The following is a 25,339-nucleotide window of genomic DNA, read 5'->3' on the forward strand; positions in this document are numbered from 1 at the left end:
ATTGTCATGTTTTCTCCAGTGACCTTCGCTGTGTTTCCATAACTCTGACTCTTCACAGTGCGTCTGGCTTATCTAAGAGTCAGGTGGTCCACTTATATCAACCAGTCTGTTCCCCACAGAGCCTCTGTTAAGAACTTGTCTCTCTCAGACCCCTGCTGGACCAGTCATTTAAAGGACTAATGTTATGACCTTTTCAGATCATCATCTGGGGAGGTACTCCTGTGGAAGTCTGCTAAGGTTCCTGCTCTGCAGTGCCTGGTCAACAGTACGAATGAAGGGGTCAATCATCTGTCTCATGTCAGTGGTGAATGGGTCAAAGGAGGGCCGCTGGGCCCCCGAGCGTTTGAAATGACCATCCTGGTTGCTCTGGGCACAAAGCAGCCTCTCCTCGGTCATAGTGACGTTCAGAAAGTCTGTGATGAGACGCAGCTGTGGGAGGAGAGTCCTCTGCAGCTCCTCGTAATGCACCACCAGCAGGCGGCGCCCAAACTTCAGCCAGCTCAGAGCGTGGGAGGCCCACCAGGGGGCGTAGCTGGAGACAAACTCTGGCCATTCTGCAGGTGAAAGAGACGACAGTTGTTCAATTTAGACATTTCATCAAACATTATGTGTAAATATAATTGTTAGAGCTTATGCTAAATGTTGAATAGAGTGATAGCATTCCCTCTGGGGAATACTGTTCATATTCAGAATGTCTTTCTTTACATCTCAGACTTCCAGAGGTTGATTTGGAGCAGACATCAAACACTAAAGAATGTTACATAGGTACAGCTCTGGAGCACAGACATGAATTAAGGCACAGAAAGTAGCCACAGTGAATCTTAAATGGTCACTTCACAAACCTTGGAACATATCCAGGATCCTGCCCATACTGTGGGGTATAATCAGTAGTACAATCTATGTCTATATGTCTATCTATAGTAGTACACTATGCACCAAAGCTTAAATCAATGAATGAATAAACAAATGAATGAATAAAATAAATATGATATTGCCAGCTCTGGATGCTGAATTGATGTCGCTCTTGACATTTATATGAAAAGTCTCCTCATGTTACGGGAGGTGAAGGCCAGCGATGAAACCCACTTGATCCGTATGAATTAAAGATGACACCACTCTCTCAAGACAGATTGCAGGCATCTTTGCAAACACTTTATAATCAGTATGTCACAGACAAAAATGTTTCATCCGCAAATGGTGGTTGCCTGGTCCTCGCAACAAAGACATCACAGGAGAACTCGTACTGTGCAGCATTGACTGACTATAGCAAAGTGAGGAAGAGGATCAGTGCATCTTGAAACATGAAACTAAATACTGTAATCATCCTCCCTGGTGCTGCTTTACCAGAAGACAACATTTTGATTGCAGCCTTTGCTTCTGACTCTGAGACTCCTCTTTCTAAACGTTCTATCTCACTTTCTTTAAACACAGGCAAAACAAAGTGTTGAGTCATCAACTTCCTTTGAGCTGCATTTACATTCAGACTTGTCAAGATTTGAATACTACTTTTTGAAATGTCAAATTTATTTGATTATGTTAAAATAGTAGAGAGCCCCTGTCATCGTGGCAGGAATGGAGGACCTACTCTCCATTTGTTTCAGTCATAGAGAGAATATTTTGCCTGCTTTATCATCCTTCTCATAGTCAAAGTCTTTTAGTGGAAATATTTCTTTACATGCTGCTGTTCTTCTGATTTCTTCAGTTAAGCCAAGTGTGTTATCTTTCACACCTCTCCCTATTCTTGGCTACAGCCTTCGTGTAGCTCAGACTCCAGCCTCTACATGTTTAAAAGCCTCCTATACCATCTGAATAGATAAAACCAAATTCAAGTTACAACACAAAAGTGTGATATTTTGTTCTTTGACAATGAAACAATTTATCCTCCACTGACAAGTTATTTTGTTTCAGTTAAATCCAAAACACAGCGAGAATGTTACAGAGGTCTGGTGAGATGATTGTGGATATCAGAACTAGTCACATTCATCCTCTTTGACAAAAGCAAACATCTATCCTGTACAGGAGTTCTGAACTCTAAATAAAAAGTGTATTCCCAAGAAAGGGAACTGACAAAACGGCAAGAAAAAATAATAAGTCCCCACAGAGCAAGTTGTCACATAAGGTTGACAAATAGCTGCATGTCCAAAGCGTGGAGCGAATATGCTAACAGAAGCATCGTTTTTTATTTTCAAGAAATTTAGTAACTATAATTTACCTCCCGTTATTATCTGCAAGGCTGTTGAAATTTAAATGAAACTTTTTTCAAAAACAAGATACTGAGAGTCCTTGAAGCTCCGTTACTTGGGGCAGAGAACGCTCAGCCCAGCCATCTTTGCTTAAATGTCTGTGTTTCAAGCTCATTCAAGTGGGTTTACTGAAACATTACAACACCATGTGCTAACGACTTTAAATATCAGATTTTTCTATAAATATCTTTACCTTGTTTGGGACCTCATTTACATTCCATGATATCGTTTTAATAGAGCCGGGAACTCATTTAAAAGGCTGATTTTGTGACAGCATTCATTCTCTGGTAAACAGCCTGCATCTCAGAGGGGAAATGTTTACAGAAAACAAAACACACAAGACACACAGTATCCATGCCACTGGACAAACCAAGAAAAAAACAACAACCTAAGAAAAAGGATGTTTATCCCTCCACTGACTGGGTAAAGTTAATTGTGAGCACCACATGCCCAGAACTATCAAGAGATGAAATAACATTAACAGCCCTTTCAGCACAACCAGACACAGAAAAACAGCCAACTAGACCACAGCAAAGGACCTACAGTGAGGTTTGCAACTGGAAATTCATCAGCAACCAAACGTGAAAATGACTTTGTAATCTCCTGATGCAGAGTAACTGGGACGCAGTGGAAAGCCAAGTTCTTATAGTTTCATTTACTGAATATAATTTTTCTCTGCCCTGAGCACCACAAAAACAATTCCCTTCACTTTCATTTTGATACAAATGTCAAAACCTGGACTAATAAAAGCAAAACTATCTGCCTGGTGAGATATCACTAGAGGCAGAGTAAGTGAGAAAATGTTTTTTCTTTAAATACAACCCAGTTCCCAGCATGTAATGTTTCTGCAAAGGACACATATGTTCACATTTGTATGTGTCATACATACCATAGTTACATTTCTACAATATGGGTCATATCACATTCACATTACATGTATAGGAGCTACTTTCTAGGGATGTAACGATCCATCGATACAGATCAATCCATTGATTTTATTATTAATGATCAATTGAAAACATCAACTGATCTGTTTCAACAGTTCATTCAGGCTAACATTCAGTTGTGGGGTTCTGTCAGGAGAGGCAGTGAGTTAAACCAACGGTGAGTAAGAAAAAGTAGAAATAAAGAAGACATGTCATTTATTAAAGCTGTGAGTAGAGAAACAGTCTGCTAGCCGCTAGGCTAATTTATGCAATGTAAAATGCCATAGGCTTAAACTAATAATGATGACTAGCAAAAAACATTTGTCTCTTTGACTTACTGCACGTAGCTGGTTACAATTATTTACAACTATGTATGTGTTCTTTTGTTCTTTATGGCCAAAAGCAGAAAAGACGAGCTGGCAGCTTCTTCTGTAACTGATGTGCAGTGGGCAATGATACGGTCTCATGTTGATCACAGGCCCCAGAACTGAATCCAGTCAAAATTAAATAGAATTGTGGCAAATGTTGTGATATCTGTAAATTTGATATTGTTGTCCAAACAATCTATATAATACCATATCGTGTTGAAACTGGTGATTTACACACCTACTGCTTTCATGTCACGAGGCAGAGGAGACTGTAGTGGCCAACCGCTGGATATTTTTAGCTACTGGCAACAAAACCAGACATTTTGATAAGACTTTGGGACAATTTCCAGATGGCGACTCATAAAACATGTTCTCTTCCTAACCCTAACCAAATGGTTTTTGTGTCTAAACCTAAACAGACCATAAGCATTGTCACAACTTAAAAATAACCTGCAGAAAACTCAAAAGTTGCTGTGACTGTTGATGTGATTTCTGTGTAGGAATGACTGAATGTGTATGAACTACTCTATAGAAAGGCTTTCAGAGAGCATGTGTACAGTATGTTACTGACCATGGTATAAAAGCTGTAATACTGTAAAGATGAGAACTTAACTGCTCCATGATGCACTCAGAGTCACAGTGACAGAAAGCTCTGTGGTGTACTGTTGCTCTGACATCAACAGCAGGACATTATGCAGCACTAACTACAGTATCCTTCAGCACAGTCATAAACTACTCCACTCTTACGTCTTATTGGATTGGACTGTATTACCTTTGCTTTTCCACTGTGCATCTGTGGCGTGTCCTAAATGTCCAGCACACTTGCGGTTGAACTCGGCCATGAGGGAGCGGTAAGGGTTTCGAATGAGCAGGATGGCAGAATCGAACATCTCAATCTCTTTCTGACCGCTCTCGTGGGTCTTTACACAGATGCTGCGGCCACTCTTCCAGTAGTCCTTCTCTCCTTTGAAACCTGGTACCAATGAATAAATGAATGAATAATGGTGAGCTCCGAGGCAATATTTCAACGAGCACTCACTCAAACAGCTCGTTCGAACAGAGTTGAAGTGGCCTGCCTCACCTCTGTTGTACAGTGTGCCGTCGAAATAGAAGCTGCCAGTGTAGTAGCCGGTCACGAGCTCGATCAGGTGCCGTACCCAGGTGTTGCCTGCACCAGGAAAACTAGAAAGAGCCACCAGGGAGCTGGATCTCTGAGGCAGAAACATCCTCTCTTTGCACCTGGAGTCTAGAAGGACAGAGTTGTTGTTGCCAGTTTTAGCCATAAAAAAAAGCCGATCAGAATATATCAGAGAGTGTGGCTGCAGAGATCCCAAAATGGATTCACTTTCACACAGAACAAGTTCTATTTGACACAGTGTGAGGCGTAAAAGTAAATATGGACCAGCGATGAGATTTTGGCTCTGAACCAATTTTTGAGGTGCATTCAGGAGCAACTTCTTCCACAGTCATGCACTAACTGTTCCCCCAAGCAAACGACAAAATATTCATGGACAGGGTCAGTGAATGCACCGGCTTTATCAGAGGTTATTTTTACAGGCCCGTTTTACAGGAGGAGAGAGGCTAGAACTTTTAGTGCTGTGCGTGATCCATAAAAATTACTGACATGGCAGAATAAAAATACAGACACGGTCTAATTATTACATTGTCCCATCTCCCTCTGCTGAACCAATTAGAATGAGGCTTTACATGATTGGAGCTTTAAAGGAGATTTCTGCTTTTTTAAAAAAACCTGGGCCCTATATTTACATATTTGGGGGTGTAAATGATTGATTCAAAAAGTTTTGAAATCGGTCCAGTTGATCACTTCAGCTGTGACACGGCCGCAATGAAATCCTTGGGGGCAACTGCGACCATCAAAGTTAAGCCCACTAAAAGTGCTGAGGTTATTATTCTAAACTTTTTTGTGAGATAATAAGATCTTTTTGCCAGAAACACAAGTCCTCATACAAGGAGAGGTCTCATTGAAATGAAGTCTAGCAAAAAGGTGATTTGCTGCAGGAAGACGACGGTGAGACGTGAGTCAGAGTTGGAGAGAGGAGTTTAGAGTATAGCGAGAAGAAATGCCAAAAGGATTTATTTACAAAGTCATGGCTTGGGTCTGGTTCTGCTCAAGTGTCATGAGATGACTTTTGCTGTGGGTGCTTTACACATAAAGATTGATTGAGTGAGTGATTGATTAAATATTTGGTTTTGGCGATCTAGATGAAGCAACAACTGTGACAACTCACCTCACAGTATTTCAGAGCCAGACTTCTGGTTACGAAAAGGATCTTATTATATAACAACACAGTCCATGTCTGTAGGAACTGTTTCTGTAATGTCTTCAGTCACTTAGAATAACAACCTCGGCCTGTCAGTGGCAAAGACAAGCACTTTTAATGGATGTAACTTTGACAGTCGGAGTTGCCCCTAAGGATTATGTAGCAGCCATTTCAGCTGTTTCGGAGCTGCCAGCTTAAGAGATCTACTGGACTGATTCCAAAACTAAGTATGAATCATTTACACACCAAAACATGTAGTTAAAGCAGTATAGGGGTTTAAAAATACCGGAATTCCCCTTTAACAGACCCTGTCACATGCAGATGATTGACACAGTGTTGTATCTGTATAACAAGTCTCACCCAGCACAGGTGTGTGATACACTTGGAAGTGTTCATGCTCAGTGGAGGCTGTCGGTGTAGAGGCGCTGGTGTAGTTCCCCACACACTGCTGGTTGTCAGACTGCTGGTTGAGACTGAAAAGAGAAGATGTCCACGTACAGAAACAGTGGGGCTTCCTGAACACAGCCAGCGGGAGCTCCTACAAACCAAAAGCACAAATGTTCTCCGTGTTTTTCTGTGACTCATCACACTTGTTTTTCTCTCCTAAGACTTCTCTTCTACTCAGGGGTGATGTGTCAGCTCAGTTCAGCAGGAGAGTCTGCATCACATCCCCCACTCCACACTTCATTCTGTTCATTATTTTTTCTCACTTTTCCAGTGACAGAAGGTCAAAGTGATCAATGTCAACGCAGACAGACACTGCAGGGAGAATTACTTAAAAAGTTATGCATAATCACACACACAAGCACACACACCACACTGTGAATTAATCACAATGTAGTAACCACCAAATGATGTGCAATATCTGCACCAGACATTTCAGTTTTTCAGTGCAGCATCCAGACTGTCTACTTCTCATTAGAGGCACATTAAACCTAAAATATTCTGCAAAATCCAAGGAACACTCTGCTCCCACATGTGAAAACCACCAGTACACTACAGAGATCATCAGGCCTGTAAGTTGAGAGAACTAATTCAAACCTTATCTGTGCAGGTCTCGATGCAGGACTGCGTGGTTAGGTTGGGCTGAAAGGAGTAGATGGGGAAGGTGCTGATGGTGTTCTTCGGCATCTTGAAGCAGCCGCGGTAGTGAACGTTTCTGACTGGAAAGAGAAAAATACAAATGAGAAAAAAAGTTGCGCACCAGTGGCAGAAAAACAGAGACAGATGTTGTAGGATTCAGCTGCATTAACCAGCATTAGGACGTATTTTCATTTATTCACTGATGAGAGCAAATCAAGGCTTTTCTGAGAAATAAATGATCAGATTTTCAAAAACAACGTTATACAACATCAGGTTGGATTTAAATTACCAATCTTTATCTCTGCCCTAATTACATCCCCACACTCAGCTGAATTCTGGCATATAATACATTTGCAATTCAGCCGCAATTCTCCAGAGACACTGAACCGTTCAATCATGAATATTAATACTGTATATGATATAAACTCCTTACACATTGACCTTGCCAACAGCAATAATTAGATGCATATCTAAAAACAAAAATTAAAAAAACAGAAACATTTTCCTTTGAAGAGAAATGTTGATGTATAATCAGTACTGCTTCATGAAGCTATTAGGCAGTTTTTTGGATCATAAAGGCAAGCACACAACAACAACAACAACAGTGGAGTCACAACAGCTATACTGACATGTTTATCTTATATATCTTGTTCTTTTAAACGGAAATCACAAGCTTTCTGTGACATTCCCAGTGCAAAAGAAGGCCGACAAGCAGACAGTGTGTATCCTGACATACACACTCGCCTCAGAGGACATTCTTCAACAAATGTCATCAATCAAGTGTAAAGTTGCATTAAGCAGGATTTTATGCAAAAATGCACCTGTTTAATTGGCCAAAATCATGACGTGGGAGTACAATACAGCAAGCCTCATAACTCAGACTGACAGCTCTACTTGTCCTTTTTCTGTAATCATTTCATATTAGGAACGTCTTTGTCATAAAAATCTTAGAAGTAATGTAGCTCAACACATCAGAGATTGGTGAAGCACAGGGCTGGAGATTCTCTGTATGTCTGTGGCACTTTGCTCTGAGCTCATGATACATTGAAGACAACTTTCTGTTTTTAAATGAGTCTTGTTTTCATTTTAAAGAAAGGCTGGGAACTGTACTTTTGAGCAATATGGAATAGTGGAGTACATTATTGGGGACTATTTTCAGATGTGGATTAATACACACTTAGTGCTCTTTTTCTTTTTCAGTGTAATTTGAGAATAGGCCAATATTATTTACTAACAAGTGTTGTCATTTCATATGTACCTTATTTGACATCAACCTGGAAACAATGTTTGTGTTGAGTGTTTTTTTCTATGGTGGTTGCCAAAGTGAACAGGAAGAAACATACTTCACACCACGCAAAGTGCTGTACAGTAGTATAATATATACTGTAAAACACTTAACAGGGACAAATACAATAAAATCAATGGAAGGATGCTGTGGTAAAAACTGTGAGGACCCCCCTCCTCTGGTGAGTATTTCTGACAGCAGCAGGTGTGTGTGGGATTGAGTCAAAATAAACTATAGTGTGTGTGTTCACAGTAATAAAACATGTCACCTACTGCAACAGTGTGACTCATTGATGTGTTATTAATAGGTTTTGCGCAACAATGGAGCTCTATAGCACAAAGGAATAAGATATATCAGGCTTTGGTTTTACAGCTGATACTTGTTAGAAGGATTAATTAGGGTTTAAGCAGTGACGCTGCTGAAACCCTTTTATATTTCTGAAGATTATTCTTCCTCTTATGCCCTTAAAGTACCTGGGTCTCAGTAACCATAACAGCTACAGTTAAAAAAAACATTTTGAATTTAGTCCAAATATGTACTACAAATTTTAAGGGTCATTTTTGTGTAGACTATTTTTTTCAAATAATACAACTACAGATCTTGTGGAAAAGGTGCAGAATAAAAGTGTCTCTTCTCCTTAAAAACATTATGATTGTGAATCAATAATAATAAAACATTTGTTGGATCCAAAAAGATTGTTTTGTTTATCTCTGTGTAAGAATTCAGACATTTGGTTCCAGCTTCTAACAAGGTTTGTCAGCTAATAGTATAAGGCCGTTGGTATCACATGGTATCCAGGTCTTGGTAGTTGCCAGTGGACTGTACTGCCTGACCTTAGCTAGCATTAGCGATAAATGTTAGCTAGTGTAAGCAACGTTATCGTTAGCTAGCTAACATTGGCAACGTTCATTTTAGCAAACATTGGCAACATCAATGTTAGCTAGCTGGCGTTAGCAACGTTAGCAAATGCAACAAACTGGCAACCACTTAAGGGGGCAGATGATGCGAACGACAGCGATGGAAGTGGGAAATGAATGTTATCAAAAGCAATTGTCACTCATCAGAATCAACACGTAGAATTTATGGACCGATCTGGACCAGGGTGATCCAGTCCCTGTCAACTCTTCGAGCTCTCTTGTTCTGTTTAACAGTGCTTGGGCCCGTTAATGGCAGCATGCAGCTATACTTCCACACTGGTCTTGGTCTTTTTTGAGCACACTCGCCCTTTGATATTGTTAGTCATTTTGGTGTGCTGAGTGAACTATTTTTACTGATCACATTCTACTGATTTATTGTTTGAGAATTTCAGTTGCAGTATTTCAGTCATTTCTTCACTCGTCTGTGAAGTCCCCTACAGAGCAGCTTGTGCAGAGAATAAATAGCCTACAGTCCTGTTTGTTTCCTGAGGGAAGTCGACTCACATTTTCTGTGACCTGGCAGCTGCTCCTCCACCTTGTAAATGGAGAGGCGGCCCACGCCGCCACAGGGAGACCCCCTCTCACCCCGACACACCAGACTACAATCCTCCTCAGGAGCCCGTGGGCTACTGATCCGGTTCCCACAGTGGCATTCCGCTCCATACTCCAGACCTGCAAACTGGTACCCACTAACCACACACACACACACACACACACACACACACACACACAGATAGACAAAGTTATTGCCCTGGCCGAGGGCAATCCATAACCTCAAGCTATTGCCCTCGGGCTGAGCCATCCCATCAGGACGTTAGCTAACATTTCAAACTTATCACTTAACTCAAACTTCCCTGCATTAAATCTACAGTGCGCTGTAGCTATCCCCTGTGATATTTGTCAGTACTGCTCCTTCTGCACTTGTCTGACTGTGTAATGCCTTTTTCCAGCTGAACTGCAGTCACCTCTGATCTGTACTTTACATATCAAGGCTGTTGTGAGTCATCCTCTTTCTTTATCCTCCCTCCTTGGGACAGACAGAGACCTCATCAAAATTGACCTTTTCATATGTGTCCTTTGAAGCTTCTTCATAAATTGCCTTGACTTTTTACTTTAAGTCATCGCGGTAATTGGCCCGCTCAGGTAACGAGCACGGCTGCTTTCCATGCGGGTGGGGGGGTGGGGGATGGTGCGGGCTCTGTGGGCTTGAGATGTGAGCTCCGACTCTCAGTCTGACTGCATCCATCTGTCCTCTGCTGCTCTGTTTCAGCGGGGCTACTCTGAGGATATTAAAAGGAATAATTTAAGCGGGTCACTCCTTGATTTTTCTTTGAAAAATCCACCTGCCTCTCCACGTTTTCTTGCAGCGTCATTTCAGCGCTGCAAATCTGGCTAACACTTACCCAATCAGACGTTTTCACCCCACAGCCACAGGAAGGCACAGATCTAACCTCTGACTTATTCACCAACTGCTCTAGTCAGCTCATTAAGCTTTCTCACACATACACACCTCCCCTCCTTCCTTTCAAGCCTTCTGTCCTGGCCTGCTCTTCACTCTCCCCTCTCTCTCACCACCCCCTCATCTTTTACTGTCATCCAGCCACCTGGCTCTCCGCTGGCTGCGAACACAGGAGGCATTCATGGAGGAGACTGAGATCCAAAGCTTTTACTCAAACAGCAGGCCTTCTGTGGTCCCTTCACAGGAGTCTGCCGCAAATGCATTACCTTTCTGAGCAGGTGTCTTGACACAGAGAACTGGTCATTTTGCGCAGGTCATAAAGCATGGTTCCTCCCAGGGCTCGATCGCTCGCGTTGTGCAGGAAGCAGCCGATGTAGGTTCCTGCATGTGTCAAGAAAATCCAGACAGAAAACCAATCAGACTGAAAAGTCCCCTGGATAGGAGCTCAGAAAATGCCATCACGACTGGAAAGTGTGTTTCTGTTACAATAACATTTCATTTCATTAGTGAATGAATCAACTAGTTGGCAATTTAGATAATCAGTTAATCATTTAAGTAATTTGTCAAGCAAAGATATGAAACATTCTTTGTTTCTAGCTTCTCAAATGAGGAACTGCTTCTTTTTCCAGGGTTGCCAAGTCTGCTTATTATGAGCAACTTTGGCTTATAAATATTGGTAATCGCAAATTAAAATACACTTATGGTGGTTCATGTTGGTATTTGTCATTTTTGTGCTGTAAATAGTTTCAAACATAAGTGGATGTAACATTTTATGAACATGCTGGCATTTCCCCCCACTCCTGTCACCCACTGGCAGAAGTGAGGCGTGTGGATGAATTCTCAAATAAAACATTTTCACAGGTGATAATGGGGAACCCGATATAGTAAGTTTAATATTGTAGAAGTCTCAATAGCAATGGGCCATATTGCTTTGTTACTGTTAAAAGTAATATATTACTGTTACCTCCAACAATGTTCACTGATATAAGTTTATTATAGAAACTTCTTGACTTTCATTTTCATTCATTAATTAATTCATTCCTCATTTTTCAAGTTCCGAGTTTAAAAAAAAGTAAAATTAGTCCAGTAGTTTTTTATTCTTCCTTTCTTACATAGTCATACATATACTGTATATCCGGTATAAATTGATCACATGGCGTCTCTCTCTCCCTCTAAATCAGCTAAAGTGATCTGTTTTGGGCTTTTTTTTAGAGCCAAGTCACTTGTTTTTGGCTGGTTTCCATAGACCTGGTTGCTTCTTTCTCTCAGGAGATCTGGCAACACTGTTCCTTTCCTTTGTTTCATTTGATTGTAAAGTAAATATCTTTGGGGGTTTTGGATCATTAGCTGGACAAAATACAGCAATTTGAAAGTGTCACCTTGAGCGCTGAGAGGTAGTAATGGGACATTTTATCGACTAAATGATTCATCAATCAAACTAATTGGCATTTTAATTGATTATGAAAATAATCATCACTTACAGCCCTAATAACATGAATTACACTGGATAAGGGGATGATTTTCTGGCTAATTCTTTAAAGGGGCTCTGTGGAACTTGTGTGTTGTGCTAAAAGCCCATCGTTAGTTTATGTTAACAGACTCCACTTCCAAACTGACATTAGCTACTGTTGCTCTCTATTAGCAGAGCGGAGAGAGGCACTGAAACAAGGCACTCCTCTAGACTGTGAGAGATGGGGAAGGTCTCATTCTTCACGCCACGTTACAATCTGCTCACATATAGCCAATAAAAAACTGATTAATACATGTAAACTGCTACAAATAGTTACATAGAACCTCTTTAAGCTAGATTCTGAGCATATTTACACAAAAAGAAAGAAATGAATAAACTCCTATAAAAAATTACAATAATTCTGATTGGGCTTTGTTCAGAGTTATCACAGTGCACACTGCACACAGTCAGCTGTACATGGATGTTGACACTCTCCTCTTTAACTTGATTTGGACATAAACCAGATTTCTTCTGTCTTTAGTCTGGCACTGGCACCGTCCCCGAACAGTGCCAAAGCAGCCTTTGCGTCATCACTTACTCACACTAATTACACACACCGGCATGTATTGTGAGCCATAATATCCAACTAATTTATAACATGATGAAGCCTAATTTATCACCCAGTGTAGATTATTCTTAGTCCTGCGTTACACTGAATCTTATTTACTTGAGCTAGAATAAAATCAGCCCTGTAGAAAGAAGGATGTAATGCATAATAGAGTACGACAGACTATTATGATGTGCTGACAAGATTAAAGCTCCATATAAAATGTCACCCAAATTCACTCTTTGATGTTATCCTTGTCTACGCCACATTGCGACATCAAACTCTGCTCAGCTGACACATAAAAGTCTTCTTTATAAATACCAGTCTCAGCAGGGAGGGAAGCATATGCATTTCTTTTGTGTGCAGACTTCATTTACATCTCGCCCCTTGGGTCTGAGACAGTTATATTTTTAGGTTATATACTCCATGTTCCTTCTCATTCAGGAGCGTTATGCTCTGAACTGGTATGTTTAAGTCAGTCTTTTGGTGCATGGAGTGCATACAGATAATCCCTCAGTGTTGTTTTTCAAGTTTATTTCACAAACCTTTTGTATTCGCAGATGTTGTAAAGGCTTCAAGGACACTGAGGATTTTTTTGATGCTTGCTACCAGCAAAATAAAGACTGATGCCAACTGGCCAAAGACAGGATTTATACAGTGTTGGAGGAGAAACATGCCACGAGGATTGAAGAGATGTGGCAGCAAGGTGCACAGACAAGATGGAAGAAAGCAATGGACTGTGAAATCTCTGGCAGGCCAAGCATCACCATATCGAATTCGTGATTCAATCAGTCTACGATGTCCTCTGAAGCCCGTCCAGCCTGTTGTGCTGGGGCGAGGCTGAGTCACCGGCCGCCTGTGCCTCAGGAGACAAACGCTGGAGAGCAGCAGTAGCTGCCTAAAAGCACTAAGAGACTGAGGCTGCCAAAGTTGGTGGCAGGAAGCACCTCAAGAGGCATCACCCAAGGTGAGGCACCCCGCCCCCCTCACCCACCCAGAGGGGCAGGTCATTGCTTTAATCAAAGTGAAGGAGAGGCCCCAGGCGGCCGAGCTGAGGGTTAATGGAGGGAAGCAGCCCGGATTCCCAGACATGATAGAAATGACTGCACTTAGGTCTGACACTGTCGCATTCTTAAACACTGAGACAGATGGCTGTGCTGGAGCTGATTGTTCCCCGCAGGATTGGATGGAGAAGGCTAATGACATGATGACCAAGTATGAGGACATGTGCTTCAGCCACAGGCAGCATGTGCACCGTGTGTGTCCATTAAACTGGGCTGAGGAGGGCTCACAGTCTCACTGCGGGGTCTGTAATGTCCTCACAGATGTGAGGAGAGTCATCAACACCACAGCACAGAGGGTCTCAAGACATATAGAGTGACCCAAGCCGGGGTCACAGAGGGTCATCTCAGCAGAGTTTTTCATACTGAGAAACCCTAAATACCAAGTGACTGCACATCTCTCTGAGTCTGTCAGAAGATATACGATGGCCAGGGGCAAAGGTTTGGTTTCAGAAGCGGGGACACAGATTAAACGATAAAAAAAACCCTATAAACATACAAGGAGAATATTTGAATCCCTTTATATATGCATGATACATAAAGAAATTCAGAGATTCAAAGATGCAGCAAACCCCCCTAAACCTCAAAGGCTAATGTGCATTAATAATAATTATGATGATGAAATATAAAGGAAAACATTTCAAAGATTAAAAAAATCCACTTTTTGAAATATAAACACATCCAACAAACTGTGATAAAACGGTTTATTGTGATTTCCATATAGTGTAACAAAACAATAGAAAATGCTGCATTGTTAAAGGAGCTCTGTGGAACCTCTGTGTTGTGCTCGAAGACGGTCTTTAGTTTATGTTGGTGTGGACTTCAACTAACGTTAGCTACTGTTGCTCTCTACTAGTAGAGCGTAGAGAGGCGCAGAGACGAGGCACTTAAGAGCGTGCATAAAGTTACATCCTTCGGACTGTCGCAGAAAATCTGACCCGAGTCCTTCACATAGAAATCCAGTCCAGCAGCAATAAACAACTTCTACAAATCATCAACCAGTTGCAATCAGCTCACATATGGTCAATAAAAAAGTGATTTAAACATGTAAACTGCAACAAATCTGCAACATCTGATATGTTCTGACAATGTTGTATTTGCCAACAAAGAAGAGATTTACGGGTTTATCATGGACGGATGTCAAGTTCCAGCGTCTTTTTCAGGAGTAATAAAAGTGCTCTACACTACATAGTTTTGGGAAAGAAATTTTTGTCTGAAGAGAAAAATCTTTATTGATTGATTTTCATGACTGATAAACAAACTGTCCTCCAAGGACAACACAATGTCCTCCTGTTTAATATTTTATATTTGATGGAACCTTCTAAGCAGCCGTCTGTCTGGCTTCAGACATTGTTCCAGGGACCGTCCTCCCCTCTGAGGACATCTTGTTTGTTCAGTTATGGAAAAATATCAAATAATTGAGTTTGTATTGTTACCTTCTTATACATTTTACCTTTCTGAGTTTTAATTTATCTCCAAAACCAAACAGAGCACCTTAAACTCTATGTAAAAATAAAGATTAATTATTTTTTTACTCAGGAATTATTGTCTTGTCACTGTCAGGACTGAGCAGTATCTGCAGGTAATCTGTGTACAGCCTCAACAACCTTCACCAATAAGGTAGGGCAACATTTATGTAGCCTGAGAGGCATCACCCAGGGGAAAAGAAGTCTGCCAAGCACTCGCCACAACACTGTCTGCTGCTTGTTAAGCTCACTGCTGTGGCCGTACGGGAGTAAGTGAAGGTGACTCAGATGAGTGTATCTGCATTTTTATCAACTCAGGTCTTCTCATCTGGACTGTAGTGGCTGTGCAGTCAGAGGACAATATTCAGACAGGCCTCGGTAAGAAAACCTCAAACAATTAAGTGATAACCACCGTTATTTTACACTAAAACTTTGCAGGGGAATCAACAGAAACTTCACAAAACTATGAACAGAGAGAATGTGGCTCCTACTGTGTCCCCCCTGTAATATTTCTCACTTCTGATCCCTCTGCTCTTCTCAGGGCGTGTAATACTTCTGAAATATACTTTACATATCAAGGAATTTGTGACTCATCCCTGCGAGGCACAAAGTTTCCAGCCGAAGTGGTATGCATCTCACACTTTTATTATAAAATGTTTAAATAGGTAGGCCTCCTGGATCTATGAATATCTGAAACTGGAAATGAGTGTGCAAACCTTCCCACCAAGAAATGTAATGCTGTATAACTGCTTCATACTGTGTCAGAGTATAAAGATGGAATGAAGATGAAATAATACAAATAAAACATAAAGACTGAATATTAAACTACAGAACTAAAGATATTATTTTTCAAACGCAGAGCGAGGTACTTGAGCTGCGATTCTTTAGTTTAGCATATTATGATTTTCTCATTCTTACTTTTGCTTTCTTTTGAACCCCATTATAGTGCAGGGTCGATTCATCAGCACATCATAGTTATTCAGTATGTATCAGTTAATAATTATAGAAGAACTGCAGTACAGAATACCGAAGACATGTTTAGGATATGTTTGGCTATAGTGTTTTTATGTCCAACAGAGAGCACTAATGAGTATATTTTGACACTATTTTTGTCCTGCTTTTTATATTGTGATCCCAATTCATTAGGGGCCAGTGTGTAGGATTTAGTGGCATCTAGATGAGGTTGTAGATTGCGACCAGCTGAACGCTCCTCGTCTCTCCCTCCCCTACTGTGGCCGCTAAGAATACACGGCAACATAGCGGACTCCGTGTAAGAGGACCTCCTTCTGTAGATATGAAAGGCTCAATCTAAACTGACAAAAGCACAGTGATTACACACTACTGAAAACATAATTATGAATATTATATTCTATTTCTGCCAAGGAAGATAGAAGATAAAAGATCACCCTCAATCCTACACACTGGACCTTTAAGGGATTCTTTGCAGAAATGTTTGTCTATTTCACGTAGTTATGTTAAAAAAACTGTAGAGAATTATTTGTTACCAGATTTTTAAAACTCTCAAATATTAAATTGGTATTAGACTCAAGCACTCTTATCAGTTGGGCTGTAGTCCTGAGATTTCAGCTGTGAGATCTGGATCTGGACTCCAAACCTACCCAACTACTGGTAAGATGTGTCTACTGACTGTGTGAGTAAGTGCTTCTTAAACCACTTAAAACTGTGGATGTGTGGTTCTGACACATCAGAAATCTTATGTGACATTTGTGTAACGTTGAAGCTATGACTGCAGCTATTACTTTCATTCTTGATTAATCCACGGACAGGCTTATACAGTATGTTTTGATTAATTGTTGAAAAATGCCTCTCACAATTTCTCAGAGACCAAGATGACGACTTCAGATTGTTTTTGATCGACAATAAAAAAAAACAAGAATATTTAATTTACAGTAATATAAAACAGAGAAAAGCAGCAAATCCTCACATTTGAGAAATTGGAACCAGCAGATTCACCTGTTTTTGACTTAAATGTCCAATGTGTAGGATTAAGTGGCATCTAGTCGTGTGGATGCTTAATACTGAAAACTAAATACCCCTCGCTTTATACTCCCCTATGGTGGCAAATAAAACATGAAAAGTGTCTCCCTAAAGCAAGTGTTTGGTTTGTCTTTTCTGGGTTACTGTAGAAACATGGTGGACTCTGTGTAAGAGGACCTGCTCCCTCTGTAGATATTAAAGGAAAACACAGTGATTCTTAGTTTCTAGTGATTATACACTAACACACTACATTAATGAATACATTATTATATTATATTCCAGTTCTGTGAATAGATCCCCTTAAATCCTCCACACTGGACCTTTAAAGGAAAACTGTGACATTTTGGAAATACGAGTATTCGCTTTCTTGCCGAGAGATTGGTGAGAAAACTGATACCAGTCTCATGTCTGTACTGAAATATGAAGCTTCAGGCAGCAGGCGGTTAGCTTAGTTTAGCATAAAGCCAAGAAACGGGGGAAAAGCAAGCCTGGCTCCGTCTAAAGGCAGCAAACCTCTGAAACTAACATGTTACATCCTTATTGTTTAAAACATGCAGAATCTGAAGTGTCAAAATGCCACACGGTGGTTTTATCTGGGGTTATACAGTGGAGAAGTGTACAGTACAGTCCCAGCTGGGAGCAGTGCTTCCAATACATGGATCAACCAAACAAGATTGAATGTGTTACTACTGAGTTTTAGAGGTACTGATCAAACTTTGGACAGAACCAGGTCAGCTGTGATGTTTTCTAAAAGTGTCTATCAAAACATGCGTGAATAGAATAGAAACAGAACAATTCCTGATTAAGTCTTTGTCAACGTAATGAACAAATTGGCTGATCTTTTCTTTTTGAAACTGACAAATGCACATACCTCTTGTTTAAATGTGTGCTTGAATGACATCACCAACAGTTGGTCCTGGCTTTTCTTTGAAACCTTCAACCAGTTCCTCCTCCTGGCCGTGTGGTACAGTAGACCTCGGTAATTTAATTCAGTGTCCTGGGTAATACTTTTTAAAAGGTACCTCTGCCAGATGGCTGTTGCTGAAACTGATCTCATCCTGCTTCCAACATTTTTCATCTGTATTAGCCTACTTAGTGACTGAGCAGTTATGTAGTGTCTGTTTAAAAAAGGGATTAAGAGCTCTTGTAGGATGCTTTTCAAGAATGAGCTGGAAGAACAAATGTTCCACTGGAGGTAATTCCATTGTATTTATGAATTCAACAAAAGGCTGCGAAGGCACTGACAGGCCTCTTCAACAATAGACTAAATCTCCATGGATCTTCAAGTGCTCAAGTAATAGTGAAGACTCCTTAACAGAGAGCAAGTCAGAAATTATATCATTTTTATCTCCATAATTACTAATTTATTTCCTAGAACTACTTTGGTTCCTGCTTGCCTTTTCCTCCTCTGGTTTTCAGAGGATCAGTGAGCACTATCCTTCATCTACAGGATCTGAAGCACCCACACGTAAAATGTCATATAAATGTATAATGAAGCTCTTCTAAATGTTCTAAGGTCATGATTATCTGTTCATAAATGTACAATGAAGCCTGTTGTGAGTGGAGAGCCCTGTGCAGAATGTAATACCTGGGCTCCAGGCCATCTGAGCTGAAAAAGTAAGTCACAAAATAGAAAATAAACGTGTATATTTGCTGCTTCATATATTATTCACCAGGAAAACCACCGTCTCAGTCAACACATCTTCACCAGGATATTTCAATCCCTCATATCCTCCCTTCCACAGCTCTGTGTCTGACAGCACGGCAGTGTTGTAGCCGAGAGCTTTTCCCTGACTAATGATATCTGCTTTTGTTTAATGGCGATAGAAGTGCACAACCTTGACTACACATATACAAGGTCAGCGAATAAATTGAAGAACCACATTAGATGTTGTGATGAGGCCACAGTCTGCCAGGTAACATATCTTTTGGCAGCCATATTGGAGGTCCATGTGTTTTGGAAAAGCAAACAAGTAGCTGGATGAATTAGTTAAAGCACTTTACTGTCTCATCAGACTTCATTAGACGTGATCCAGCTCTGATTTATTACAGTCTGTGGTGAAGAATAACATTAATTTTGCATCACATCATACTGGTCAGCTAGTTGAAAACAGTATAGAGCAGACTATCACTTTCATGTTGTAACGCCTCTCTGGCACACTAATTGATGTAAATAGGCCAAGCAGTGGCCAGTGGTCACATATTAACATTAACAGCCCTCGCTTTATTTCTTTCGCCTGCTGGCTATAAGAAAAGCTGATGTTAATGAAGTTACAAGTAAGAGTGTTTAAGAGCAGCGGCCTGTGGCCTCATTTATAAAACAGACTCATGATCAATTTTGATCTTAAAACCACATATGAGTAGTTATTTATGAACATTATCTTTGATGTGGAAATGATCTTATCTCTAATCAAAGTGATTTTCCTGCTGGTTATGAAGGCTGTTACAGTCTTGGATGCATATGTGTCCAAGGCTGTGGTGAACTGTGCATGAGCTTAAGAACAATGAGCAGCAGCGACACAACCCTAAACACTGTGTTTGACTCTTTTCTTGGTCGATCCACTATTTAGTGCACCAATAATACACACTGCCTGGCATCAATCTCCTCTACAATCGCCCTGATCTGTCCTCAACAATGTTTGACTATTCTGACCTTTTAGTCCAAGTTATTCCTGACTGAACCCTCATTTGTGCTGCATTATATAAGAGGAAATCACAACACACATGCCGTCAGTTTATATTGATTTGAAGATAGATAGATCGAGGTGTTTAAGTTCCAAATAGGATTCTTCTAACCTGTTTCATAACGGTTTCTTTATTTTTCAGAGTCCTCTATGAATTGAATTAAATCACATTGTCAGAAATGATCTTAAGACTAAGTACAGGTACCTCTTTAACTGTTTTCGGTTGGTTGGTTGGTTTGTCAGCAGGATTACACAAAAACTACAGAACTGATTTCCACAAAACTTGGATGGAGGATGGGTCTCCAGTGTAAAAGCTGGAGACCCAAGCTGTAAAAGGACATATTAGGGCACAAAAGGAGGATATCTGCTATTGTGCAACCAAAACAGGAAGGAGCATCATTTTCCCTGGTCACTACCCCCAGGTAATGGTGGAACAACTGGGATGACTGTGGAAACTCTACACTGCAAAAGAAAAAGATGGAGGCTGATGGAGGAGGCAGAGAAGGTGAAGAGTGAGAGTGATAGAAACTGAGATGAAACAAGAGTGAACAGGCGGGCGTTTACTCAATGAAGAGCTCCGGTGTTGTGTCAAAGTCTGTTCCCTCGCTGATGTGTTTCCCCTCACCACTTGAGATGGTTCAAAACCAGAATTCTTTCTACTAGATCAGTAAGTAACAAAGCCTGCCTTGTTTTTATACAACCAAGTGTTTTACTCTGCCTTTTCATTGTATTGATTTTCACAGTTGTTTTTTGCTTTGGACAGTAGCCAGGTCGTAAGCGGTTGCTAACGCTGTCTTTTTGACAGCAACGGCAACAGCAATAGCCAAAAGCAACAGTAATACGACAGGGAAACACTAATAAGGGGGAATTTAAAAAAGTTGTCTATTTATTCTTTCTTTTGATGCAGACCTGGATAAAGGGACTGATCCAGGAATTACTTCTCACTTTTCACACAAATCTTGATGGCTGGTATTTATGAGTGACTACAATAACAATAAAAAATCTGGATGTAAGGGATTTAAATAGGGTTAATTTGATATTGGATTAGGCTTGATTGAATTAAAGGGGACTGTTGAGCCTTTGCAGAGGTAAGTTACTGACAGTGCCATCTCATGTGGAGACAAATCGAACTCCTTATGCTGACTTTTAAGTTGTATTCATTGAGGGTGTTCACAGAAAGAGCTTTACGTGTGTACAGTTATTTACCTTTATGTCTACTGCTCCTGTGGAGGGACACTCTCTGCTCTGGACTCTCTGGCAGCAGACTGTGAAACCAGCGACGATGCAAGTGTTGGACCCCGAGGCTTTGGGAAGCGGGCCAGTGTCGCCCTGCCTTGGCTCCCCCTCCGGACACTGGCTGAATGGCGGCCCATCTGGAGCGTGCCCTCACGCCCAGGCCTGTGGTCCTGAGGGCGGTAGGCGGTGCTGCGAGGGACAGCAGCGGCGGCAGGCTGGCCAGGTTTGGCTGGGCTACTCTGATGCTGGAGCGCTGCAGAAGCAGGATGCTGCCTGCCATCAGATAGGCGATGCCCAGGCAGAGTAGCAGCATCTGAGCCCGCTTCAAGAGGCAGTGAAGTCTGTAGAGGGGCGCCACCATTCTGCTTCCTGTCTGTCACCTTAGTGGAAGGCCATTTCATGGATTAGGAGTGAGGAGATCTGTAACCTACTTACAACTTCATAATCTTGGAAAGACCTGCAGCATCTGGCAATGTTGCAGACATTGTGTCTTGGTCCTTGGTCAATACAGTCCAATAGCAGCAGTGGAACAATGGATGTGTCACAACAGAGGGATTTAATATCCAAGGCTGCGGCCACTGACTCCAGGATGATCCTTGGGGGGAGAGCTGAGGCACAAAAACAGAAAAAAAACACAAGCAGCTGGATTTAAAGCACAAGTGTATTTCTCTCCATGTGAACACAATCAAAGGGAGGGAAGTAGGCTATATGCCTGGCGGATTAGATGCACAGCTCATGTTGACATATGGGCTTGTGTTTCTGTCTTGCAGCATCTTGCAACACATCCCTCGGTGTCTGCTGCTTCGCTGCCTTCATTCCTGCCATTTGTTTTTAATTCTGAACCCTGCCCCAAGTTGCGTTCTGCAATTCCTGTAATTCCTGTAACAGCTGCGCACTGGGGATTGTGTCTCCTGTCACATTAATCTGTTTTTAAAAAGGGGGTGAACTCAGAAAATACAACCACCTTCACTAATATGGCTTTTAAATTGGATTCCATTTCAATGCAGAGATTTTCTTCAGTGCCTGCACTGTCAGATTGTGAAACTGGCAGATATTACCAGTGCTAAAATAAATATGACCTAATCTAATAAGTGTCACAGTTATCACAGTGAAATGACATCATGTGATTTAAAAAAAAAAACTGTCTGGAGAGAGCGCATTATGGGTGCTTATGGAAAGGGGATTATCATGACAGTATGCAGACCATCTCTCTCATCTGTGGGGAGATGAATAAGTGATGAGTGAAAGAAAAAACATGCAAAGATGAGATGTTGAAGATGTCTGAGTGACTGGGTTGTAAAACACCTAAGTGCTCCAAGTGTTTTATGGAGCCTGATACTTTGACTGTGGAGGAGCAGTGAGGTGACCCGCTCTGCTCTGTGTGCTCTGTCCGGGTGTTCTGTCACGGTGGTGTGTGTGCTGTAAGAGCCCCTCTCTGATGGTTTCACTTAGTCTACAGGTTCCCATATGTGTGCACAGCCCTCAGTAGATGCCTGACAGCCTGAGTAGCTCTCCCTTCACATCCGATGATACCCGTTAATGCCCGGTTGTCTCGGTGGCCGTCACACACCGTCATGCCCTTCAGCTCTACTTTTCATCTCAGGCCTCTCGTTCTAGTCTTGTGAAGCACACTGTACCCCCCCTTTAAAAAAAAAAAAGTAGGGGTGCGGTAGTGCTCCCGAGGATAGAAGCAACAGTTTGCACAATGAGCAGCCTCAGATCAAGTCCGAGTGCCCAAGTTGTGCTGAACTCCGAATTTTTACGCATAAAAATCACTCCCGATCACGTCGAAACGGTCCTGAAATACCCTCGCCTGTCTGTATTTTTTTTTTTTTTTTTTTTGTGATGTGGCGGGATGGATGCGAGGCTGAGAGATAAATGAATCAACAGCGAGAGTAAACACGAGTCACCTATTTAAGAATCCGAGGTCTTCCATCTTAAAAGCCCTCTCTCTGCCTCCACCATTTACAGTAGCGGGTGTGTGGACGTGCGCCTTACCTTCAGCGGCGGAGCGGTGCGCCCGGCATCCTTGTGTCGCGCCGTCACTTATCAGTTTATGGCCGATATGATCGCTGTTTTCCCCGCTTACTGTCCAGTGAAGGTCTCCTCGGCTCTCCAGCATTTCCCAGAGCTGGTGTTATATAAGCTCTCTCTCTCTCTGTGTGTGTGTGTGTGTGTGTGTGCTCTCTCTGCTCTCTCTCTCTCTCCGTCGCTCTGAAAGGCTGGCACGGCGATATAAAGCACAGACAGTATGTGTGAGTGTTTTGGTGAGAGAGAGAGAGAGAGAGAGAGAGAGAGAGAGAGAGAGAGAGAGAGAGAGGTGATGGGGAGGAGGAGGGGGGGGGAGTCAGTCTCATTTGCATTGGTGATCTGAACGCGTCACAGCTCTGTGCAAACGGCAGAATCGTGTCCAGCAGTCCACACCGTGCACTGCACTCACGGTGGCCTTATAATAAACAGGCAGGCGGCTTCTCCGTATATATATATATGTACACTGTCACATATATGCCGACACACATGCACCGAGCCTTCATCGCTGAATGCACCCCGCATTTTGTCGCTCATGTTCTTCAGAAAACATCAACTGTATTGTGTAAATCAGACATTTGAGGGACGTTTGGCTTTGTGCGTTTTTCCAGGAAAGAGAGCACGAGTTCAACCAAATGTGACACTGCAAGGTTGTCATTGTAATGGAGGGCAAGGACCAAGAGCAATATGGGAGGACATCTTTCTCGCAGCCATGTCTCAAGACTACAGATCCTGATAGCAGCTGATAGTTTGCAGATCCACAACTCAAATCATTTGTCCCCTGGATTTAGCCCTGCACGTTGGTTCAGTTGAAGCACTTAATGAAAGGACCTCTGCCATGAGTCATGGATGATGCATCAGTCAGCCTGGTCCAACCTGTTGTCCTCCCTGTGTTTCAGCACCACGTCTGTGCTCCTGTCATGAACAAGAGAAATTAAAGGATAAGTTGAACCCAAAAATGAATAATTCAGACATTATCTACTCACCCTCATGCTGATGGAAAGTCAGGTGAATTTTTGTAGTCCACAAAACATTTCTGGGGCTTCACGGCAAAACAGTGTGGCAGCATTCTCCTAAACAACTGAAGTGGATGGGGACTTGTTTTGAAACCTATAAAAATAAACAAAAAACAACCAAAACAAAATGTAAAATGGCTCCATACAGTTTTGCCGGCATTATCCAAGTCTCCAGAATCCCTGAGATCCCGAATTAATTTGAAAGGATGTTACTTACACCATTTTTCACCGTGGCCGCTAAGCTAAATGCTTTGCCACGACTGATTGACCTTCAAATTCAGACCTTCACATACTGTCCATAGCCTGGATACAAGTGCTGGTGTGGTGCCCAAGTCTTGAGTCTTAAAATGTTAATTTGTTCTGCAGTCTCAAAATGTTAAAAGGTTCTATTCAATAAAACATCTGAAGAAATCTGGGAGTTGAACCAGCTTCACTTTGTAAGTGTGAATCAAGTGGTTAGAAGAAATTCTAAATGTAGGGAAGATGGGACGCTGAGGCAGAAATGATCACCATTTGAAAACACACAGTAGAGACACTACAGGTATCTATACTGTAGGTACATGCTGTGTAGGTCACTTTTCAGGCTTGTTCTATTTCTACTCTCCTTGCTCTTAAATCAAATATAATTGGCCTCCCGTCTTCCATGTTATTTGAAGTTATTTGAGGATGTCAAGGCAGCAGCACTGCTACATATTATGAGATAAGTGGTTTATTTGTACCGCAGATGCATACAAGAAGTAATCCATAATAAAACAACCTGCTGACAAAGGCAGAAAAACACATCGAGTGTCAATGTCCTTGAATTTCTTGAGAGAAAGAAAACACAAAGCATTTGCAAGATAATAAAACAATATTCCACCAAAATAAGCAGAAAGTCTCGTGCTTGGTCCAGATATTTCTTGCAGCAGAATATGCATAACTCATCAGGTAGGAACTGTAAAGATGAGCAATCATGGATGAATCTGTTAAGTCTGCTGAAATAATGATCAGAAAAGTAGAAACAGTCTTGTGGCTGACAGCAGATGACAAAAGAAGAATAATTGGCCAGAGTTCAGTGTTGGAGCAAAGCTTGAGTGAATACACTGCATTTTTTAGAGACCATGGTAACCTGTTGGATATATAGAGCCGTGAGGACATCATCAGTCCTTTTCATTTGTCTGTCTGACTGACGGGTTAGGAGCAGTCCTGAATGCTGCCACATTAAGAGGCCACAGCAGCTCAGCTCTGCTA

The 25,339-nt window shown here is 41.6% G+C and overlaps 1 protein-coding gene across 1 annotated transcript; it reads right to left on the reverse strand.

The window, feature by feature from the left end:
- Positions 1 to 201: 201 nt before the first annotated feature.
- On the reverse strand, positions 202 to 21,426 carry wscd1b (WSC domain containing 1b). Its single transcript, XM_073479978.1, has 8 exons — positions 21,036 to 21,426; positions 10,830 to 10,944; positions 9,609 to 9,793; positions 6,861 to 6,982; positions 6,180 to 6,357; positions 4,619 to 4,783; positions 4,310 to 4,510; positions 202 to 554 (listed from the first exon to the last, which is right to left on the reverse strand). The coding sequence occupies exons 1-8, from the start codon at positions 21,424 to 21,426 to the stop codon at positions 202 to 204; spliced, it is 1,710 nt and encodes a 569-aa protein (XP_073336079.1).
- Between the last annotated feature and the right edge of the window lie 3,913 nt (positions 21,427 to 25,339).

The sequence above is a fragment of the Pagrus major genome, chromosome 13 (genome assembly GCF_040436345.1).
Source record: "Pagrus major chromosome 13, Pma_NU_1.0".
Classification (NCBI taxonomy): Eukaryota; Metazoa; Chordata; class Actinopteri; order Spariformes; family Sparidae; genus Pagrus; species Pagrus major.

Bases quoted from the DNA above. Each gene is read 5' to 3' on its own strand.
- wscd1b (XM_073479978.1), bottom strand. From the start codon at position 21,426: ATGGTGGCGCCCCTCTACAGACTTCACTGCCTCTTGAAGCGGGCTCAG. The intron at 10,945-21,035 runs GTAAATAACTGT...TGACACATGCAG, and splicing joins CAGGAGCAGTAGACATAAAG to GAACCTACATCGGCTGCTTC. The intron at 555-4,309 runs GTAATACAGTCC...TTTCACCTGCAG, and splicing joins TGCACAGTGGAAAAGCAAAG to AATGGCCAGAGTTTGTCTCC.